The 20,950-nt window shown below is 37.5% G+C and overlaps 1 protein-coding gene across 2 annotated transcripts in view; it reads right to left on the minus strand.

Annotated features, from left to right (window-relative positions):
* The window catches only part of nr1i2 (nuclear receptor subfamily 1, group I, member 2), a 67,807-nt gene that overhangs the window by 27,390 nt on the left and 19,467 nt on the right, over positions 1-20,950 (minus strand). Inside the window, exons 2-3 of one of the 2 annotated variants that reach the window (XM_079821002.1) lie at positions 3,895-4,082; positions 1,488-1,621 (exon numbers count right to left, since the gene is read on the minus strand). In XM_079821002.1, coding sequence (XP_079677128.1) covers positions 1,488-1,621; positions 3,895-4,082 — 322 coding nt within the window. Of the gene's footprint in view, positions 1-1,487; positions 1,622-3,163; positions 3,191-3,894; positions 4,083-20,950 lie in introns of those variants that run through there. The other variant, XM_079821003.1, reaches the window with a different exon arrangement.

A 20,950-nucleotide genomic window follows, 5' to 3' on the forward strand; every position in this document is an offset into this window, starting at 1 on the left:
TGACTTTGATTGGATTTTACTACCCCTTACTATCAATATTTTGACATTTGGGCATTGACATATAGCTATCGTCCTATATGTTTTCAAACTTCTGACGCTGGTTTCGTCTCGATCGGACTAGCAGTTTCGAAGATATCAGCTAACGTTTTTTAATCGCTAAATTACCATGCTGCACAAACCATACGCCGAAACTTGGCAAGTCTGGTATCGATGGTAAAGATGGTTTCTGTCATTTTAGGCAGTTTTTATCACGATGATTTAATTTCAAGTGTTAGTTTTTTAAATAAGTTTTGTTTTAGTGAGTTATTTGAAACTATAAAAACGGGGGGTGTGACGTCATGATTGACAGCTGAGACTGATGGTTTCTCTGAGGGAAGTTGTCACTGAGGCACTAACTGACTTTTTTTCGGGATTTTGGGGAGGAGATTGGAGCTTTAGCTTTCATTTCTACATTTCCATAACTGTTTATTTCACACCAACAAAATGAATTGTTCTGCGTCTGCGAGAGTGTGGGCGGGCTTTTGATAATCGCGCCTCTACTTCCTGCTCTCTACTGTGCAACTCTGGTCCTGAGATCGCTACTGCGTAGACTCGGTCCCAATTATGTCAGCGCCGTGTGCGGGCCTACGAAAGCTTCAACTTTGGTCAGTGGAAGTCAATGAAGTTGCGTCGTCCATATTTTTTTATGGTCTATGGTGATGACATGTACCAAGTTTGGTTTGAATACGATAAAGTTTTGTGGAGATATAGCCTTAAGTGTATTTTTGCAACCGCTACGTAAAATTTGTTTGCGTGTTTATCAAAAACGATTTGACGAATTATCTTGAATTCCATAACTTTTTGTCAGCATGGTCTGAAGATGATCTGGTTAAATTTTTGTGAAAATTGGAGCAACAGCCTAGGAGGAGTTTGCAAAAGTAGGTTAATTAGAAATGGCGGGAAGATTTTCATGACGAAAAATGACGTCATAGGGTGCATTGTTTCTAGCTCTTAGGATTCAAAAGTTATTAGCATAAACATGAGTGAAACTTTGGACAGGTGGTGGCGCTAGAGGGACTGAGTTAGAGACTTTGCTACAGTGACAGTTGGGACTGTCTTCTATGAGTGTGCCAAATTTCAAACTTTCCCGCAGCGGTTCTATGGGCTGCCATAGACTCAAGAGCGGAATAAGAAGAAGAAGCAGAATAATAATAAGAACGCTAACGATTTCAATAGGTGCCTTCGCACCTTCGGTGCTTGGCCCCTAATTATTTGGCGGAGGAACCGTTCATCATTGCAATATTATTAGGCTAATAACATTTGTGTCTATAATCACGTTGACACTGCCATTTTATAACAGAATATGGCACTCTCATGGCTTATTGTTTTAATCTGCCCTGAAGGTCCTTGTGAAAATAAAATGACTAAAGTGTTATGTGAACAATATGTTCTGTGTGAGAGCAGCTAGCAGTTAGGGAACATGAAAAGTAAGGCTCAATTAAACTTACGCTCCCTCTTCATGCCGATTGAGACGCATTTCTGGAGACGGCAGGATTGGCACTGTCTCCTGTTGCTCTTGGTGATGACGCAGGTATTCTGAAACGGGCAGCAGATCTGTGCAACGGGTCGCTTCATTGCACGCCTTACAACAGGGACAAAAAAAACACACAGTGAATAACATTGATGCAGGACTGCAGAATAAATAAGACGCCACAAGATGCGTGAATGACTGTCTACCAGTGTCAGACATTGACTTAACGGCCCTTAAGGGCCATATTTGTCACCTTTTAAGCTAATTATTTTGTCTAACCATAGAACACACTGCATGCTGTCCATGTCTATTTTTCAAATGCTTCAATTAAATTGAATAAATTGAAACAAATTATCAATATAATCTTTTTTTTATCTAATCAACATCAAGCAGCTGTAAGTAATACATAAAATATTATAACATAATAAATGCTCTGCTAGCTCTATTACATTTGAATAAAAAAAAAAATTGCTGGCCACTGTCAGAGAGCAAATACAGAACAAATCGGTCAAAAACAGGTCACTTGGAGTCTGCAGACAGACTAAACTTACAAGAGAATCTTTATATAATATCTTACAGCATTTTTTCCCCCCAAGCCCCGGTTAAAGGAATAGTTCACCCAAAAATGAAAATTCAGCATTTCGTTACAAACCTGCATGACTTACTTTCTGTGGAACACATACAATGAAAATCAATGGGGTCCAAAACACAAATAGACCAAATTTGACTTTCATTGTATGAGCAAAAAAAAAAAAAAAAAAAAAAAAAAACATTCTTCAACATATGTTCCACTTCCACAGAATAAAATACAAAAGATGTGAGGGTGAGTAAATGATGACAGAATTGTCATTTTTGGGTGAACTACTCCTTGTGCTGATCCTGCTGTCTATTAATTATGATATCAGACTATACATATACTGTATATATAAAGATCAGCAATGCCAACCGTGTTATGTTTTACTTTCTGAAAAGTAAATTGTACATGTATATTCGCAAAACAGCTGTATCATGCAAACTCTGTTTTGGTGTCATTTTCACTGTTTCCTGTGCTCTTTTGCCTGTGTCCCTATTGGTTTCCTTGGTTGTTCAGTTCTGATCCTGTTAGTTGTGTTAATTATCTCTCCCTGTGTATTCCGTTTCTTTGTCTAGTATTGTTTACGTTAGGTGGTTTTGTTTGCGGAGTGTTTCTAATTAAAGGTTGATCTTTATATTCTCTATTGTCATGCACTTTATTGCAGCCAACCCATTGTGACACCAGCAAAGTTCTCATGTTTTTTTAATATGCTGGAAGTACCCTGGGAAACAGACAATTACTGTATGAATGCAGTTGGACGCGCGAAATGTGTTGTGATGTGTGTGGGTTGGTCACAAAATGTGCCCTATAATTATTCTTTCTTTTCAAGGCTGCTTTCACAAGTTTGATACCAATCACAATAATCAAAAACGGAATGACGACTGAACAGTTTTTAAAAGCTCTGTGTACATCCTTACATATTTCACATTTCCTGTTTAAAAGGAGAACAATTTCTCCAAGGCTTATTATGAAAACTACTGTATTTGACGCATAGATGTCCTCTGCCAAGTTTTGTTCTTACTGGTTGAGTTATAGGGATTGTTCACCCAAAAATGAAAATTATGTCACAATTTACTCACCCTCATGTCGTTCCAAACGTGTATGACTTTCTTCTGTGGAAAACAATAGGAGATATTAATCCCATTCCGTTGTCACATAAGACGCATGTTTTAACCGTTCTATACTTTATAACTATTTTATGTTTTCATGTTTTCATTTTAGTCCATTTTATCCTTCTTATAATTTAATTTAAATGTTTCTGGGTCCGCGTGTGATCACATGACAGGAAACAGGAAGTAGAGCAGGATAAAGGAGGCAGCATGCCAGTCAAATGAAGGTCACAAACACAACAAATAACTGGTGATAACCCACTTGCTAGACTTTTAACAAGTTTTCTATTCTAGTTTTATTGTGTTACTTTAAGTTTCATGTGAACATTGTAAATACACTTTTTAATATTCACTTTATACTGTTATCATCTTTTTAAACACTCCCAACCCCACACAGTTTAATCTGACCAGTGGGGTAAAGTATTTGAGTTAATTTAATTAGTTATCGTACTTAAGTATCCTTTTGGCTACTTCGGCTTCAAAAGAAATATAGCAAACACGTCATGTGAAATACTTTTTTGACAGTCTCTCTATATATAAAAAGAAGAGCAGTGTGAATATTCTGTGAAATATCTCCTTTTGTTGTGCAAAGAAGAAAGAAGGTCTTCAGGTTTGGAATGACATGAGGGTAGTAAATGATCTTCAGTTATCTTCAATTATAGCAATTACAGCAGCTGAGAAAGATGCGTTTGCTCACTCACCTGAAGAAACCTTTGCAGCCCTCACAGGTCATGGCGTTAAAGTGGTAACCTGTAGATTTGTCACCGCATACTTGACAAATTTTGGGATCATCATCCTCAGTTTCATCCTCAGACCCATCACCATGTCCCGAGTCGTCCAGGGGGGAAAGCTCCTCTATTTCTTTACTCATCCTGATCTGAAGTAAGCACTGCAACACAAGGCACAAGTCACTAAATCACTCATATGGATCATTACCACCCATATGTTTGTTATGTCAACAAATAATATGACTTAATGCAGAGATTAGTTGAATAGTAAAAAAAAGAAAACCAAACACTGCTGAACATCCACAAACAGGCTGCATTTACTAAACTCAGGGTATCTGCTGGTTTCACCAAGTCAAATGTAAGACTTTAAGACCTTTTTAAGACCATTATGAATTAAATTAAAGACCTATATCACTTAATAAAAAAACGTACAAAGGAAATGCCGAATCACAAAATTACTTGAAAAACAAATTAATTTATTCAAATTTAACAAAGTATTAGTAAACTTGCACCTCATCATAGCTCAATCCCACCAGGATTTCACTAATATTATTATATATATATATATATAATAATATTAGTGAAATCCTGGTGGGATTGAGCTATGATGAGGTGAAAGTTTACTAATATGTGTATATATATATAAAAATATATATACATATACATATACATATATATATATATATATATATATATGTCAGTGTTTCCCCTAGGTTTACAGCTTTGGGGGGGGGCCTCCCGAAACTACCAGTGTCGCGGAGCGGGAGTGTTACAGATACGTGGTGTTGCCATAGACAATAAATTAATTAATTTGGTAAATAAATATAAACAATATATATACTATATTTCAGGGCTCAATGCTAAGGATATTTTTCAGGGGTTCAAATTTTTACTTGCCCTGTCAGAATTTTCACTGACCCCACCACAAAAAAAAGACAAATAAAATAAAATAGGCCTAATATTGTTTTTGAGCCATATAAGCTTAATAAATAAGGTTATGACTCTAAAAACTAACTCATATATACCTAACTCATATATTTTTTTTATATTGTTAAAGACTGTCAGTTAATAAAATAAGAACAAATAATCAAATTATGAGCAAAAGCACAAATAAATAAAGCAGAACAAACATATACAAATTAAATAAACAGTTATTTTCATGTAGGTCTAATCTAGATTGTCAGGTACAAAAATAGTAATCAAATGTAAAATATAACTGCATAATCTGCATAAAATGATATGCCACTGCATATAAATACAGATTAACCCTTATTAAAAGTTATTCAGTCAAGAGCAGTGAGTGATTTTTTTTTTGTCTTTTGTTATCTCAATATTTATATAGCCAATTACGATATTTTCCGGCTTTCCATGTTTTCACTGTTATACGGTAGGGGGCGCTGTAGCGCATTTCCTGCACGAGAACAGAATCTCCTGATCAAAACACTGCCGAAGAAGCAACGTGCGATATCATGTGTAAGCAGATGCATATGTAAAATAACGCGATCATCACCATTAAACAGCATATAAATCACAACTGCCTAATGTTATTGAATGAAATGCCAACCCAGGACGAATTATAGGACTGTCAAGCTTTGGGCTGTTGATGGACTCGATCTACAACATCTGTGTTTTGGTCATCGTTCAGACGTAACGTTAGTCTTTTACAAAAACGTGATTTTTTTCAGCTTTATGCTCAAAATGTTGCTTTTTCATGTAACTTGCAACATTCAAGTGTTGATTAAAAAAATAACGTATGAAGCTGGAATAAAACAGTGGGTCTGTTCTTTCTTTTGATATATTGCATGTTTAGATATTCTGTGGACCATTAAAACTTGTGAAAATGACCATAAATGCTGGCGGTGACTGGCAAATTTCATGTTTACGTTCATTTAAAAGACCTAACCGACTATGTTTACGATGATACTCAACAAGACAGTCATTTTGATATAATTTTGTGTGAATATTCGCGCATTGAGACGCGTGGCCGTGCGTGTGTGTTTGTGTGTGGTGTGTTGCTGCCCTTCGCGACGAGCAAACTGAGAGACACACTTTCTCGTCTATGAGCGCTTGAATATTTAAATTGGCAAGGCATAAAAATGCGCAAATGATCAGTTTCCGTGAAGATGCAGCTCTGGGAGTGTCTTTCACGCTGGCACTGAACCATCGGGCAATTCTTATTGTCGACCGTAATGACAAATATTTTTTGTCATTCATTCAGGGGGGGCGGGGGGTCGTTTTGGGAGGGCGGGGCGCCCCCCCAAAACAATGGTAGGGGAAACACTGTATGTATATGTATATGTATATATATATATATATATATGTATATGTATATATATATATATATATATACAGGGAGTGCAGAATTATTAGGCACGTTGATTTTCTGATCATATTTTTTTTCCAGGCACATTTGACCAATTCCAAACCACAGTAATCCTAATAACTACTATTGATTTAGTATTTAATAATGTATAAGTGATATATAATTGTTCATGAAGGCTGGAAATGAAAAACACCTTATATTCAGGTGTGCAGAATTATTAGGCATGTTTTCTTTTACAGATAAATTGAGCCAAAAAAGAGATTTAACTCAGACTGAAAAGTCAAAAAGTATTAAATGCCCATGAGAAGGATGCAATACTAATGCAATACTAGACATTGCAGTTAAGGCATGACCATTGGACAGTGAAATGCTCGTTGGGTCAGCAGGGTCAGACAAAAACATGTGGCGGAGAAAAGACACCTGTTAACTGCAAAAGAATTAAGAATTAAGGTGAAGAATTAAGGGTGAAACCATCAGGAACCCTTTAGTCTCCAGCGCCACCATTTTCCAAAGCTGCAACCTACCTGGAGTCTCCAGAAGTGCAAGGTGTCAGGATCTCAGAGACTTCAGTTAGGTAAAGAATCCTAAAAAATGACCCCCACTAGATAAGAATCACAAGCTGAAGTGTTGTAAAATACATGAAGAAGGTTTTTTTATAGGCTTTATGGACAGATAGGTTGAGAGTGACTCTTGAAGGACCAGCACCACATCCTCTAGTACCACTGTTTGAAGAATTCATCTTCCAGAATCTGGCAGTACGTTTTGGGAGTCCATCTCTGCCTATAAAAAAACCTTCTTCATGTATTTTACAACACTTCAGCTTGTGATTCTATACATATACATATACATACATATATACATATATATATATATATATATATATATATATATATATATATATATATATATATATATATACATACATACATATATATATATATATATATATATATATATATATATATATATATATATATATATATATATATATATATATATATATATATATATATATATATATATATATATATATATATATATATATATACATACATACATACATACATACATACATACATACATACATACATACATACATCAGGGCTCCAGACTAACTTTTTTCACAAGGAGCACAGTGGCCCCCAACTGAAAATTTTAGGGGCACAACCAGAAATTTTAGGGGCGCACACCGTAAATCAACATGCTAACCAAATCTACTAATTTCCACTGTATTACTAATAGGGATCGGTATTGTTAAGGTTTTAATAGTATTACTACTCTTACCGATACTGCTTATTGATCCGTTACTTTAACAGTATTCTTACCGGTTCTTTTTATTATACTTTATATATATATATATATATATATATATATATATATATATATATATATATATATATATATATATATATATATATATATATATATAAAACATAATTAAGAACATAATTAACATGGCTTTATAATCTGAAAAGTAAAATATCTATAGCAAAAGAAACCGCAAAGTTTGAACAAAAATATAAAACATCTATTTGTAAATGGACCAGTGTGCAGGCATTCGGAAGGTCTGCTAACATTAATATTACAGTAAAGAACAAACCTACACAGAAATCTAATAAAGTAATGAAATGTAAAATAACACTGCATAGTTTTCACTGTATAAATTGATAGATTAATGCTTATAAAAGCTAAAGTTATTAATTCAAGAGATGTGAATATTTTCTATTTGCCTTTTGTTCGATTCGAATGAATGGCTCAATCGTCAGCAGGTTTATTAGACGCTGCCCGTTTAAGACCGATCGATTGTAGAACTAATAATATCATATTCTCCTATTTCTCCAAACTATTTACGCCCATTTAAGATATAAACTGTTAAAATAACTACTCTCCAATCCGTTCATTTTGACACCGGGTATTTGTTGTTTATTTGATGGTTTAGACGCGCACACGAAGCCTAAAATATTAAGTGCAAGTCGGTCCATTTCGCAGCACACACACATAAGCCGCCTTGAAGTTGGAAACAGCGTCTCTTGCGCGGATTATTGTGCATTTAATAGCTCTTTATTATCAAACACATCCCGCAGTTTAGCAACAGTAGAGACTGCAGTTTACAACAATCACTGAATCTGACGTTTAGTTTAGGTTTAGGGAGAAATGACAGCGCAGCTGTGAAGGGAAGGATGAGCTCGACGAACACGGATAGTTTTACCTCATACCATCTTTTTATAATTCTTGGAAGCCAAAATCGAAAATAAAATTAGATTAATATCACAGCACATCCCTAAAGTTTAAGCAGACTAAAGTTTTGTTTAGTTCTTGGCCATCGTCACTCATTAAGCTGACTGTGGTGTTGTGTTCGCTGTAGCTCCACGTGAGAGCTCGCTCGCTTTCTCTCTCTTCTGGATTGCATTTGCAAATGGCAAAAATGCCACGGACAAATGGTTTAATATTCTCTCATATAGAAACGGCTGGCAAAGATAGAATTTGCCAGACATAACGTCTATCAATTATAATTAGTAAGTGTATTTTCTGAATTTCTCCAGTACCGACAGTAGGCAAATTTACTGGTCGCACATGTGCGACTGGATGTAAAATTCAGTCGCACACTCTCAAATTTTAGTCGCAAAATGCGACCATTTAGTCGCACTCTGGAGCCCTGTACATACACACACATGGCAATAAAACAAACTAAATGTATGAGTCTTGTTTGGTATTACAAAAAAAGGCTGGTCCAGTGGTGTGCTATGCTATCTAGCTTTAATAACATTACATGATCGCTTAGGGTGGGAAATATGACCAAAGTAAACCACAGCATTAATAAGCAATTGCTTAATAAAGGTAAAAAGTTCTCAAGTAATTAAGAAATCAAGTAAATGGGCAGTCATAAAATAAGAACTTATAAACAAATGACAATAGGGCAAATAAATACAACATACATACAGATACAAACAGTGCTTTAAGTTTAGGTAGGCTACTGTTTGTTTTTCCCCTGTTGTTGTAATTTGTTTAACATTAAAACCCATGCAGGAGCGGGTATAGGCTAGGCTAACTCTCTAATGACGACTGCAGTTTGTCCAATGATAACAGTCACCGTGTCCGTCAGACTAGAGAAATTTTCCCGGTAATGTCACCAAAAATATTTAAGACCCATCGAATCTGAATTTAAGACTTTTTAAGGAAAACCTTATTTAAGACATTTTAAGGACCCGTGGACACCATGTAAACTACTAGCTACATATATGGTGTACAAATACCATTAATCTTACAGTATTAAGACCACAATCACTGCAAGTACCTCATGCTGTACTGCACTACTGTTTTAACACCAGCTCCTGCTTTAATCTCAACATTTTGCATATCCTCATGTTTGCACAACCTCCGAATCTGCCTCTGGCAAACAATATCCAGCAAACAATGTCCAGAGACATAATATTTGCACTGTCTCAGTAGGTACAGAACGTTAATATTTTGAATTGTCTTGGTAGATTCATTTCACACATCAACTTTGCATTTGTCTATTAAGCATTTGTTCTACTTATTTTATATATATATATAAATATCATCTCATTGCATCTGTTCAATGACAATTTTAACATACTTCATTACATTTTCATTAAATTGTGGTAACATTAGCACATATTAGTTAAATATATATGTGTACTCTATTTGAACTGGTTCTAAAAGGGTGACAAGGACAGAAAAGAAGAGAGAATGTGACAGCCATTATACTAATCTATAAAACCATTAAGGGTCTTGATCCATTCCTCTTCATTTATAATCCACTTGTATCATCAATAAATGCCTTCTTTCATTTCTATTAAGACAAGACAATGAACATTACAATAGTGTATTAAACTCACAAAATATCACATCCACAGTTCACACAAATAACAACCACTAAACAACCTTTCCAGCTAACCTGTTTGAACATTCAAATGATAAAATCACAGTGAATAAAACAAGTATCAACCATTACACAGTTAGTTGCGAGCAGGCTGAATAGCTCACGGTGGTGACTTTAAAAACGTAAAACAGAGCAGGTGTTCAAAGTTCAGGAAACATACCCTTTGCACGATCCGTGTAACGTAGAAATCTGGAGTGCGTCCTCCAGGGCAAGACCTTTATCCTAAATAAGCCATTGAAAGAACACAGCGCACGCACACACACTGCCAAAGAAAGCTGAATTTGTGTTGCCATGGTATCCACATGGGACCACTAAGCATTGGTCAAGACAGACTCCCTCTCCCATAATACTGACGTGCCTACAGCATAATCGTCTATGGTTATTCAGTGCTGGGTGAAGGGTCATGTCTAATTACTGATGAAAAGGAAAAAGAAAAGGAAAAAAAGAAAAAAATTTAATTGAACCGAATTGGTGTCCAAAAAACGAATTCCCATTTACCAACACAATTTTAAAGGGACTGTTCACTCAAATATGAAAATCTATTGGAATTGAGATCTGAGAGTGGTTACGTTAAAGAGGAATGAATAACTAAAATTATAGTTTGCTCATCACACAAAGATATCTCATGGCTTCAGAAGACTTGGAATATAGCACACGATGTACAGTATATGGGCTATTTTTCAGCATTTAGGGATCTTGACAGCCTGGTCACCATCCACATTCATTGTATGGAAAAGATCAGCTTCAATATTCTGCTGAACTAATACGTTTGTGTTCTGTGCAGGTTTGGAAGGACATGATGGTATAGGTAAATGATGACAGAATTTTCTTATTGGATGAGCTAACAGGGAACATTCTCAGAACTTTGGCTATACGTTCTGGCAATGTTATCTCAAAATTATGAACAAATGTTGTTCCAGGAGTATTAATACAATCTGGTTTTTAACAATCTTTTAAAAACATTAGCGCAAAAAATATTATCATTCATTGAATGTTTTTACCTGAAACGTTTTAGTTGGACATTTTATATTTTTTATGTTACTTCTTGTATTAGAACATACAAAAGTAACATTCCCATTATGCAAAATGATAAAATGGAATGTTCCCTTAACATTTGCAAAACCATGAAAAACATTTAAAACAAAAAACACATTTTGGACGTTCAAAGATCAAAATAGCGTAATAAGAATGCTAGAAAAATGTGTTTAGAACATGTTTTTGTTAGCTTGGCTAAGCAATCATCTGTAAAACTAAAACTGTAATTATTAATTACCTAAGTATTATCTAACTGATATCACCGCTTAACATTTACTGCCATTCATTTGGCCTTTTTCAGTTTCCAAACGCACAAATGAACAAAGGAAGGCAACTAGACAGAATAGTGATCTACTTTACAGAGCCTGGTGCAGACTGACGTGTTTAAAGATGTGATCCTAAAACCGTAATGCTAACAATTCATGCAGCTGACGTTGTGTGTTCATTCTCTGGGTCCAAAGAGCAATAACCTACTGGTTAAGTAATGAGCCATTTTCTGAAAGCGTTTTTCTGTGCCTTTATAAAATCCGAGCACAGGTTTGTATTTCTCTCCTTACAGCTCCAATTACCCTCCTTCTTTATCTACTCAATCCCTACATTTGCAACGCCTCCACCCTTTCACTATTCACTTTCCCTCGTGATTAACAACACTGCTTACCCCACTACCCTCTGAATTGTTTGCATTGTGAAAATCAACAATTCTTTTCCAAATCCCAAATTTATCAAGGTAATGTGTAACATGGTAAAAAATGTACACCTGTTCTAGATGTTATTTGCTAATTTGTGGTTATACGTTTTCCATATATTTAGCATATTTAAATCTCTGTGTTTAAAGCCCAAAGTATAGGCTACTTTCTTTTTTTATGCGCATGCTAGAATATGCATACATTCGAACGCCTTTCAAAGTATACTCCATTTGATAGCGTGTGCGAATGCAGGCAGGCGACACACGCGCTCTGGTAAGATTCATCTTTATCTAGTGCATGCGCTATATTTTTCTTCAGAAGTTATGACAGGTAAAAATGTCATTGTATACTTTTAAACTAAAGTCACGGCTATCTCATAACTCCTTCACACAAGCCCTTATCAATGCGGACATGTGCTGTTATTGCATTCTCCAGTTTGTTGTTGTTGTTTCATCTTTTTAGTTCTGTTTTCTACTGTGAAACAACGTGCGGGGCAAGTGTTGCCACCTTGTGGAACAACTGATTAGTGCAAAGCGAATTACATGCGCGTCGTACGCGTAAAAACGTCTCCGGTTATTAAATCGTAACCTCGGTTCTAGGGCTGCACAATATATTGAAATTATCGAAATATCGCAAATGTACATATATGCATATCGCAACGGCATTTTGACATAACTGTATCTGAATGATTTTAATAGGCTACTTCAACATTGTGAAAAGTGTACGTTTTAGGTCGACGCATATAGCAGAGAATAGACTGGTCACACGACTGTTATTTATGTGACTTGCTTGACGTTAAAATGAGTTATTAAACGCAATAACTTGCGAAAAACAACTCCTTGCAGTCTCGCGCTGTCTGACACACACACACCGAAACGTGCGCACAAGCCGCCTCTCTGAAAGCGTGTGATCCCTTCAGTTCCGTTTCGTGTCTTGTTACACACTCGAACTGTCAAATACACACACAGTTATGTATTATATGTAGGGCTGTAACGATTTGACCAAAAATAAAAACCTCGATTTATTGAACATTTTACCTCAATTATGATTAATGAACGATTATTTTTCTTTTTTTTCCTTTTCCCTCATAAGGTTTTTGAGTAAGTTCCTGATAAGGTTTGTACTGTAAATATTTTCTACCATTAAAGGTGGATTTTTTTTTCTAATGAAAAAGTGCATTTCTTTGTGATTTTAAAGTACTTGAAGGAAACTGTTCACTTTCAGCAGTTATTGTCTATGGGGCAGATTTCTGTTTGTTGTACATCAGATACAGATAAATGAACACAGTAGGCCTACATTACATTTATTTGAATGCATTAATGAGAGAGTGATTGTGTGTGAATTAGTCATACCGTCTCTATATATTATGAAGCTGTGGTTTGTACTTCAAAGGTATTAAAATATATGCCTATAACGGTTGAGTTTCTAAGCTACTTTAGTGACTTTACTTTAGTCACAGGACAGCGTTGACACTGCGTTTCTGCGCTGCTCTCTGTGCGCGATCTTCACGTGATGTGCGAGCTTCTGTCTGAGTGTTCGTTTGTCACAATATATCAGGCATTAGTTCAACATAATACACATCTGATGGTCGAAAACTGGCAGGGCTTAAACCACACACAATTGAGTCGACAAGCTTTGTTAGGACGCAGGTGAAAGAGGTCTGCCTTCAGGGCGCGCGCGTTGTCAGAGACGCGACACGGCTCGGCACACTGTGTCACAGAAAAAAGCTGAGCCCTGAACGGATACATTGTCTGTTGTTGTTTTTGAATAGTGCACAATCGCTTTAAATGTTGAAACTGGCAAGCCTTTAAACGCATACTTGACAAGCTTTATGAGCACGAAAGTGAAATCGGCTTCGGGGCTTGCGCGCACCGTCTGTGTGTGTGTGTGTGTGTGTGTCAGCGCATAGGCTATAAGAACAGCAATTAACTGACCTGTATATAACTGTGTAAAACATGCAGTTACTATAGTGATTATGGGCATCTATAAACACAGATTCCCGCTCCTGCATCTCTCGGTGTGCCTGCAAACTGCACTTGATGTGACTGATGGGGCGGAGTCACGTGAAAACCGAAATAACCGACATGGGAAAAATACATTGGTTAGAGGTTCTGAATGTCGGTTTCGGTTATTTTAGGTTCCGGATGCTACTCGTAAACAAAGCTGACGAACAGCGGTCTTTTGAATTGGTTTTGGCCACGACTCTGGAAGACTTGGAGTTAAGCTTTTCTTTGAGAAAAGAACAAAGAACCGGACTGAAGTCATTCTTAAGAAAAGAAGATGTGTTCGAAGTTTTGCCGACCGGATACGGCGAAAGTCTATCAACTAACGTTAGCTCGGCTTCACCTTTTTCTTCGCTCTGATTGGTTGTGGCGCTCATGGCGGATGGCGCTATCCAATTGCGCGCAGAGGGAATTTGAAAGACAACCGTTTATCCCGCCCCTCGGATTGAGCCCTGCCAATGGTGAGTTTCCAGACCCAACATCTTGATGTGGGTATGGCTTGTCAGGCTACAGCTAACCTGCTCTGGAGCAGGTTTTCTTCTGGGTTAGAGATTGCAAACCCAAACTGGACCAATCAGCTGCAAAGTAAAGATACAATAAAGCCACACCCCCTGTATCTCTCATTCCAAATTAAAGCAGTTTATAGTGAAAAACTTTAGAGACAAAATTGCTCATCTTTTGGTGCTAATTATTTATTATATTTATGCTATATGAATTATAATTACTAATTCATACAATATATTCATAAACTTATTAAATTCATTGACAAGTAGCCAAATATTAATATAAATAGAATACATGCATTCATAATTCTTTTAAACAACGTGTATTCATTTGAGCTCTTTGTGAACCTATAATTATTAGACATATTTCTTTGATTCACATCATGCATTGATATAGTCGGATATTCTTTCAGCTGCAGCAGCAGTGTTTATTCCAGCTTTGTAAATGCACTTAATTTCATGATCATTTTCAAAACAATCTCTCAATCTTCAGAAGAGAAGTGAATTGCGCCGTCTCTCTTGCGAGAAGTGATTCAAACGGACACTGTGATTGGCTGTTTGCCGCACGTGACACACTTTCAGGTGCATGCGCTTCAGAGTTAATCGCAACCTCTGGATTAAACTGGAGTTGACGGAGAATGTTTAAACCAAGCTTTGAGAGACCCTTGAACTTGATCTAAACCAGGTTGGATTTATCAACTTTAGCTGAACAAACTCTTGAGTTTCAGTGTAAGTTTAGTTTCATGCAACAGGCCTCAGGTGGTCTTTGTTTACCTGGATGTTATTGATGTTAAGTTTTAGGTTAATATAACTTACCAAGTCAAGCCAAGAGTTTTTGGTATTTAAATATTGGCATTACATTTTTTGTTTGTTTACATTGATGTTAAAATGATATTGTCAGATTTGTGACATACATTTTTGCTAAAACACTGCTGGTCACTTTGAGAAGTTGTAGCGATGCTTTCTTTTCCCAGAAAGAATGTGAAACACATAAATGGTATCATTCTAAGTTTTTAAATAATTTTCTTTAATATAATCTAAAAGCAATATCGTATCGCATTATTTAACAAGGTATTGCAATGTCTAGAGGGTACTAGACATTGCCTCTTCTGACACTATGGAGAAACACCTTTTGCAGAGTAATGCTGAAGCCTAATTGAATAATGCCGTTGTTCCACAACAGCCAATGGTGTTCAAGCGCGCAAAATAGGGCGTGCTCACTCTCTATATAAAGCACCACATTGCCTCAGAATCTTTCAATTTAAAAGGTCCCATGGCATGACATTTTCATTTTATGAGGTATTTCAACATTAATATGAGTTCCCCTAGCCTGAATATTGTCCCCAAGTGGATAGAAATGTTGATCGGTGTAAAACCGAGTTCTGGCTGTCTTTCTCTGCCTTTGAGAAAATGACAGGCCAGACGAGCCAATCCTGAAGTCTCCTGTTTTGACGTCCACACAGGAACGGTTACCTCCCTTTCCTCCGCACAGAGAATCTGGCACGCCCATGCAAGCGCTAGAGATATCATGGGTTGTGAACAAGTGAATGCTGGCAGTTTCTCAGTGTTTGGATGTACAAATGAAAACAGAAGTCTTTTTTCAGTTCCTTCTGATCTGTGATCAGTGATTTCTTATGTGTAGCTAATTATTTATTATTCGTGCACACACTGCGGCTTCTCTCTCTCCCGACAGGGAACGGTGTTTTCGTGTTTTCTATCTTGTGAGTCAGTGTTTTTGTACGTCCTCATCACGTCTATCTGTTCTACAATGTGCATACAGTCATGAGTTTCTGCTCAACATCGGCAGACTCACATCTCTTTAGAGATAAACCTCACGCACGCCGAGGCTCTGACTGAACTGACCTGTCAGCCTTCAACATCCCCGACCCCCAGTACTGCATCTGGCCCACAGCGGAGGCACCAAACGCGGCGCGAGATTAAGCAGAAGGGGGGTAAGCGTGAGGGTATCCGGCTAGGCTAGCCAGCTATCCCCACAATAAACTGGATTACATTCGATTACTGCTGTTGTGTCTTTGTTTACGCTGTGTACTCAATGCGCGTCACTGACGCTTTTCATATGATTGGAACATATCTAAAAATAATGCTATAATCAACACTTACTAACTCGTTCATCTCGCTGTAATGGTACATTGCATGTGTTACAAAGTTGGTAGAATAATGATGAAGACGGACTCGGTGTCACTGGGACTCGTGTTAATCCAGAACTCTCAAATACAAACACAAACTCGCGCTGACAAACTCAGTAGTTACTATAAATAACTTTGTTAGCAATCGCTCCGTGATGTCCGGTTCGCAACAGGGCATTCAGCCACAGGGCAAACAGCAGTATAGAAAAAATGCCTTTTATTTCTAAATTATGACATTTTATGATGTAAAAATCATACTAATAATATAAGTACACCTCAGGAAACATTATAAAATAATAGAAAAATGCCATGCCATGGGACCTTTAAAACAAATGTAAGCTCATGAAAAACCCTGAGTGATGGTAACATGGCATGAAACACTGTGGGCCCTGGTTTAATGATCTAAGCGCATATGGTCTAAAGCGCACAGCGCAAGTGCACTTGGGGCGTGTCCAAATCCACGTTTGCTAGTTTAACGACGGGAAAAATGGCTGACATGCACTTGGCGCATGGTCTAAAAGGGTTGTACCTATTCTCTTAATGAGTCATGGGTGTGTTTTGGGCATAACACGCATTAAACCAATCAGAGTCTCATCTCCCATTCCCTTTAAAAGCCAGTTGCACTTACCATGGCGGATTCGCTATTTACATGGAGGAATTTGCGAGTGGAAAGACTGAACACACAGAGGAATCCTTTAATTTTATATATTACAAAATGTTGCTGCTGTGAGCAAAAGAGTATCCCCTGACGTGATGTACAGGAGCATCGCAAGCTTTGACGCCTCTCATGGATAGGGCTGGGCAACAAACTCAATCCCCTCTTCTCTTATATCGAAATCCTCAGCCATTTCTATTAAAAAATTCTCGTTTTAGACTCTAATTCATGACCGGTGTTTTGTTTTGCTCTATTCTCTGCGTTTCCGCGTTCGTCAATACGCATGCGTCAAGTAGGGTTGCCACCTTCAGTGTGGCAAAATAAGGGACACCCATTCACGACAAATCTGTTGCTCTGTAGCTCAAGTCTGTAGCTCTGTAGAGCCTTGCTTACGTTTGAATCTTTATTTTGATATTTCCTCTTTCTTCTACTGCTAAATATAACTTACTCATCACCATACATTGTTTAAAAATTGCCTATCACGTTAAATTTGACATTGCTAGCTTTTAATCTAAATCACCATCACACGTTAGCATTTCGCTAGCCTGTTAGCTTGTTATCTCTGCACCCGGGTCTCCCTTTTTCTGAGTTCATAACTTGGATTAGTAAATTGTGTCCAGCAAACGATTGTGGTAAGTGGTAAGTTGGATTTATCAACAAACACGGTAAGTCATGTCTTCTCCTGTCATTATCACTTGCACTGCATGTCGCATGTTTAGTGTAGGCTTCTCCGCTGGCGAACAGGGCTTCACATGTGATAAATGTAAGGAGATAGTTAGGCTGACGGAGAAGATTTCAGAATTAGAAACACGCATCCATACTTTATCTGAGAGTAGTGAGGATGTAACAGTTTTAGACACTGATTTGGATGCGAATAGCTTAGTGAACTCTGTACATTCTTCGGTTCCGGCTGCAGGGCCCTCGCAGCAGGGAAACTGGGTAACAGTGAGGCAGCATAGTCGCAGACCAAAGAACCGCTTTTCCGTTCCGGTTAGAACATCAAACAGGTTCTCCCCTCTCAGTGAAGCACCCACTGAGTATCCTGTTGAAAGTGCCCTAGTCATTGGCGATTCTATTACACGGAACGTGAAGATAGAGACACCAGCCACCATAGTCACTTGTTTACCGGGAGCCAGAGCACCGGACATCAAAGCAAATTTAAAAGTGCTGGCTAAAGCTAATCGTAAATTCTCTAAGATTATTATTCACGTCGGCACTAATGATGTTCGACTTCGCCAGTCGGAGATCACCAAAATTAACATTAAAGAGGTGTGTGAACTCGCTAGTACGATATCAGAGGCTGTTTTTTTGTTCTGGACCGCTCCCTGTAAAAAGGAGTGATGAGATAGTTAGCAGACTATCATCACTCAATGGCTGGTTGTCTAAGTGGTAGGGATGGCTCGATACCACAATTTTGTCTTCGGTACGGTACCACAATCTAATACCGAAGTACCGATATTAAATCGATACCATACAGGGTCTGAATTTTGATGCGGGTATTGCGCATAATTTTACTCACTCTCGCAAGTTTTGGGTTTATGAAGCGGGAAATTACCGCAAATGTTTATTATTAAATTAATCAACAAAGATTATCACATTAATCAGTCATTTGGAAACTTTTTTGTAAGTAATTTCAGCATTACTGCGCGTCTCCATTCTCTCAAAATGAGCAAATTGCTTCTGGCTTCAAAAGACATCGCACATGCACTATAAAAGCATCTGCACACTCAGATTCAACACTTTCGCTTCCGTTGCGGGACAGCTGACGGAAATCACTGCCCACGTCTTTTTAAACCTCGCCAATTTGAACATGCAAGCGATTTTATAGCATTTCGTAATACATATGGGATGAGAGCTCTTTGAGAGAGAGCTTTCTTTGCGCTCATGCCAACAACAAACACACACACACACACACACACACACACACACACACACAGGCCTAAAGAGCTCGCGCATTCCAAATTAAATTGTTTTTCCTCAGTCAAATACACACAAAATTATGTCAAAAATGTCAATCTTTAGTGAGTAGTCACATAAACAGAGTTGGGTATGTCTTTCGCGGATGTAAATAGTGCAATAGTATGCGTGCAAATATTAGGTCTAAAGTAACGTCACTGGTTGAAACGAACGCTGGAGATTTCATTATATTTAAACGATACGATCTTATGTATGTGCGTTAATCAGTGTTAAAAGAAAAATGTCTAAATTAGATCGTTAGAATTATGCACTCACCTGTCGATCTCATAATGTCTTACAAGTCAGGAATTAAGTGACCGATGCTTGGCAAGGTTTGATGGTTCTTCAGCAGTTTTATAAGCAAAGTAATTCCAAGTTTCACGTCTACTCCTCTCTTTTTTTAATGAGTTTTGTGCGTGTTGAGTGAGATTCAACTGCTGTATTCATCTTGTTCTGTTTCCACATTTGCCGGTTTCACGTCAGTTTGGGTAGCGCGCTGCCACCTAGCGGTGTACTTCGGAACAGCAGCATATACCGAAATGAGCAAAATCATGATATCGTACCGTTTGAAATAAAATATATACCGGTATTTTTCCAGTACCGGTATACCGCGCATCCCTACTAAGTGGTGTCTGCAAAATAACATAGGGTTCATAGACAATTGGAAAAGTTTTTGGGGCAGACCTGACCTGTTGAAGAAGGATGGCATCCATCCCTCTTGGGGTGGTGCCGCTCTTCTCTCTAGTAATTTGGCACATAGTCTTAGAGCTAAACCTTGACTCACTAGGGCCCAGGTCAGGAAGCAGACAAACTGGCTAAACCGACCGTCTGCTAGCTGTCTCACGTTACCGGAATCAGATAAATCCCAGCACATAGAGACTCTTTCACCTAGATATTATCATATAGAGACTGTTCCCCGAATTAGTAATTACAAAAAAACATCAAAACCATTCAACAGTAAAAATTTAATTGACGTCCAACAAATAAACAAAAGATATAATACAGATGAACAATTGATAAAGCTTGGGTTGCTGAATATTAGATCCCTTTCCCCAAAAGCGCTTATTGTTAATGATATTATTACAGATAATAATCTAGATGTGCTCTGTTTGACAGAAACCTGGCTAAAACCTGACGACTACATTACCTTAAATGAGTCCACCCCCCAAGATTATTGTTATAAACATGAGCCGCGTCTGAAAGGTAAAGGGGGAGGGGTTGCTGTAATTTATAATAATATCTTCAGTATTACTCAGAAGTCTAGTTTCAAATATAATTCCTTCGAAGTTTTGGTGCTTTATGTAACGCTATGTAGTGTACATGATAAAACCCGTTCAACATTTGTGTTAGTTACTGTATACAGGCCACCAGGGCATAATACAGACTTTATCAAAGAATTTGCTGATTTTCTATCAGAGTTAGTACTGGCCGTAGATAAAGTACTAATTGTTGGTGATTTTAATATCCATGTAGACAACAGAAAAGACGTATTGGGATTAGCATTTAAAGACACACTAAACTCTATTGGAGTTAGGCAACACGTGTCAGGAGCCACTCATCGCCATAATCATACTTTAGACCTAATATTATCACATGGAATAAATGTTGATACCGTTGAAATTCTGCAGCAGAGCGATGACATCTCAGATCATTACTTAGTATCATGTATACTTAATTTAGCTAAGGTTGCAAAGCCGCCCCCTCGCTTCAAAAATGGCAGGACAATCACTGCCGCTACTAAAGATTGCTTTTTAAATAATCTCCCTCATCAGTATCATCTGCTCAGCATCCCAGATAGTATAGAAGAACTCGATGTT

Source organism: Gobio gobio (assembly GCF_949357685.1).
Source record: "Gobio gobio genome assembly, chromosome: 7".
Classification (NCBI taxonomy): domain Eukaryota; kingdom Metazoa; phylum Chordata; class Actinopteri; order Cypriniformes; family Gobionidae; genus Gobio; species Gobio gobio.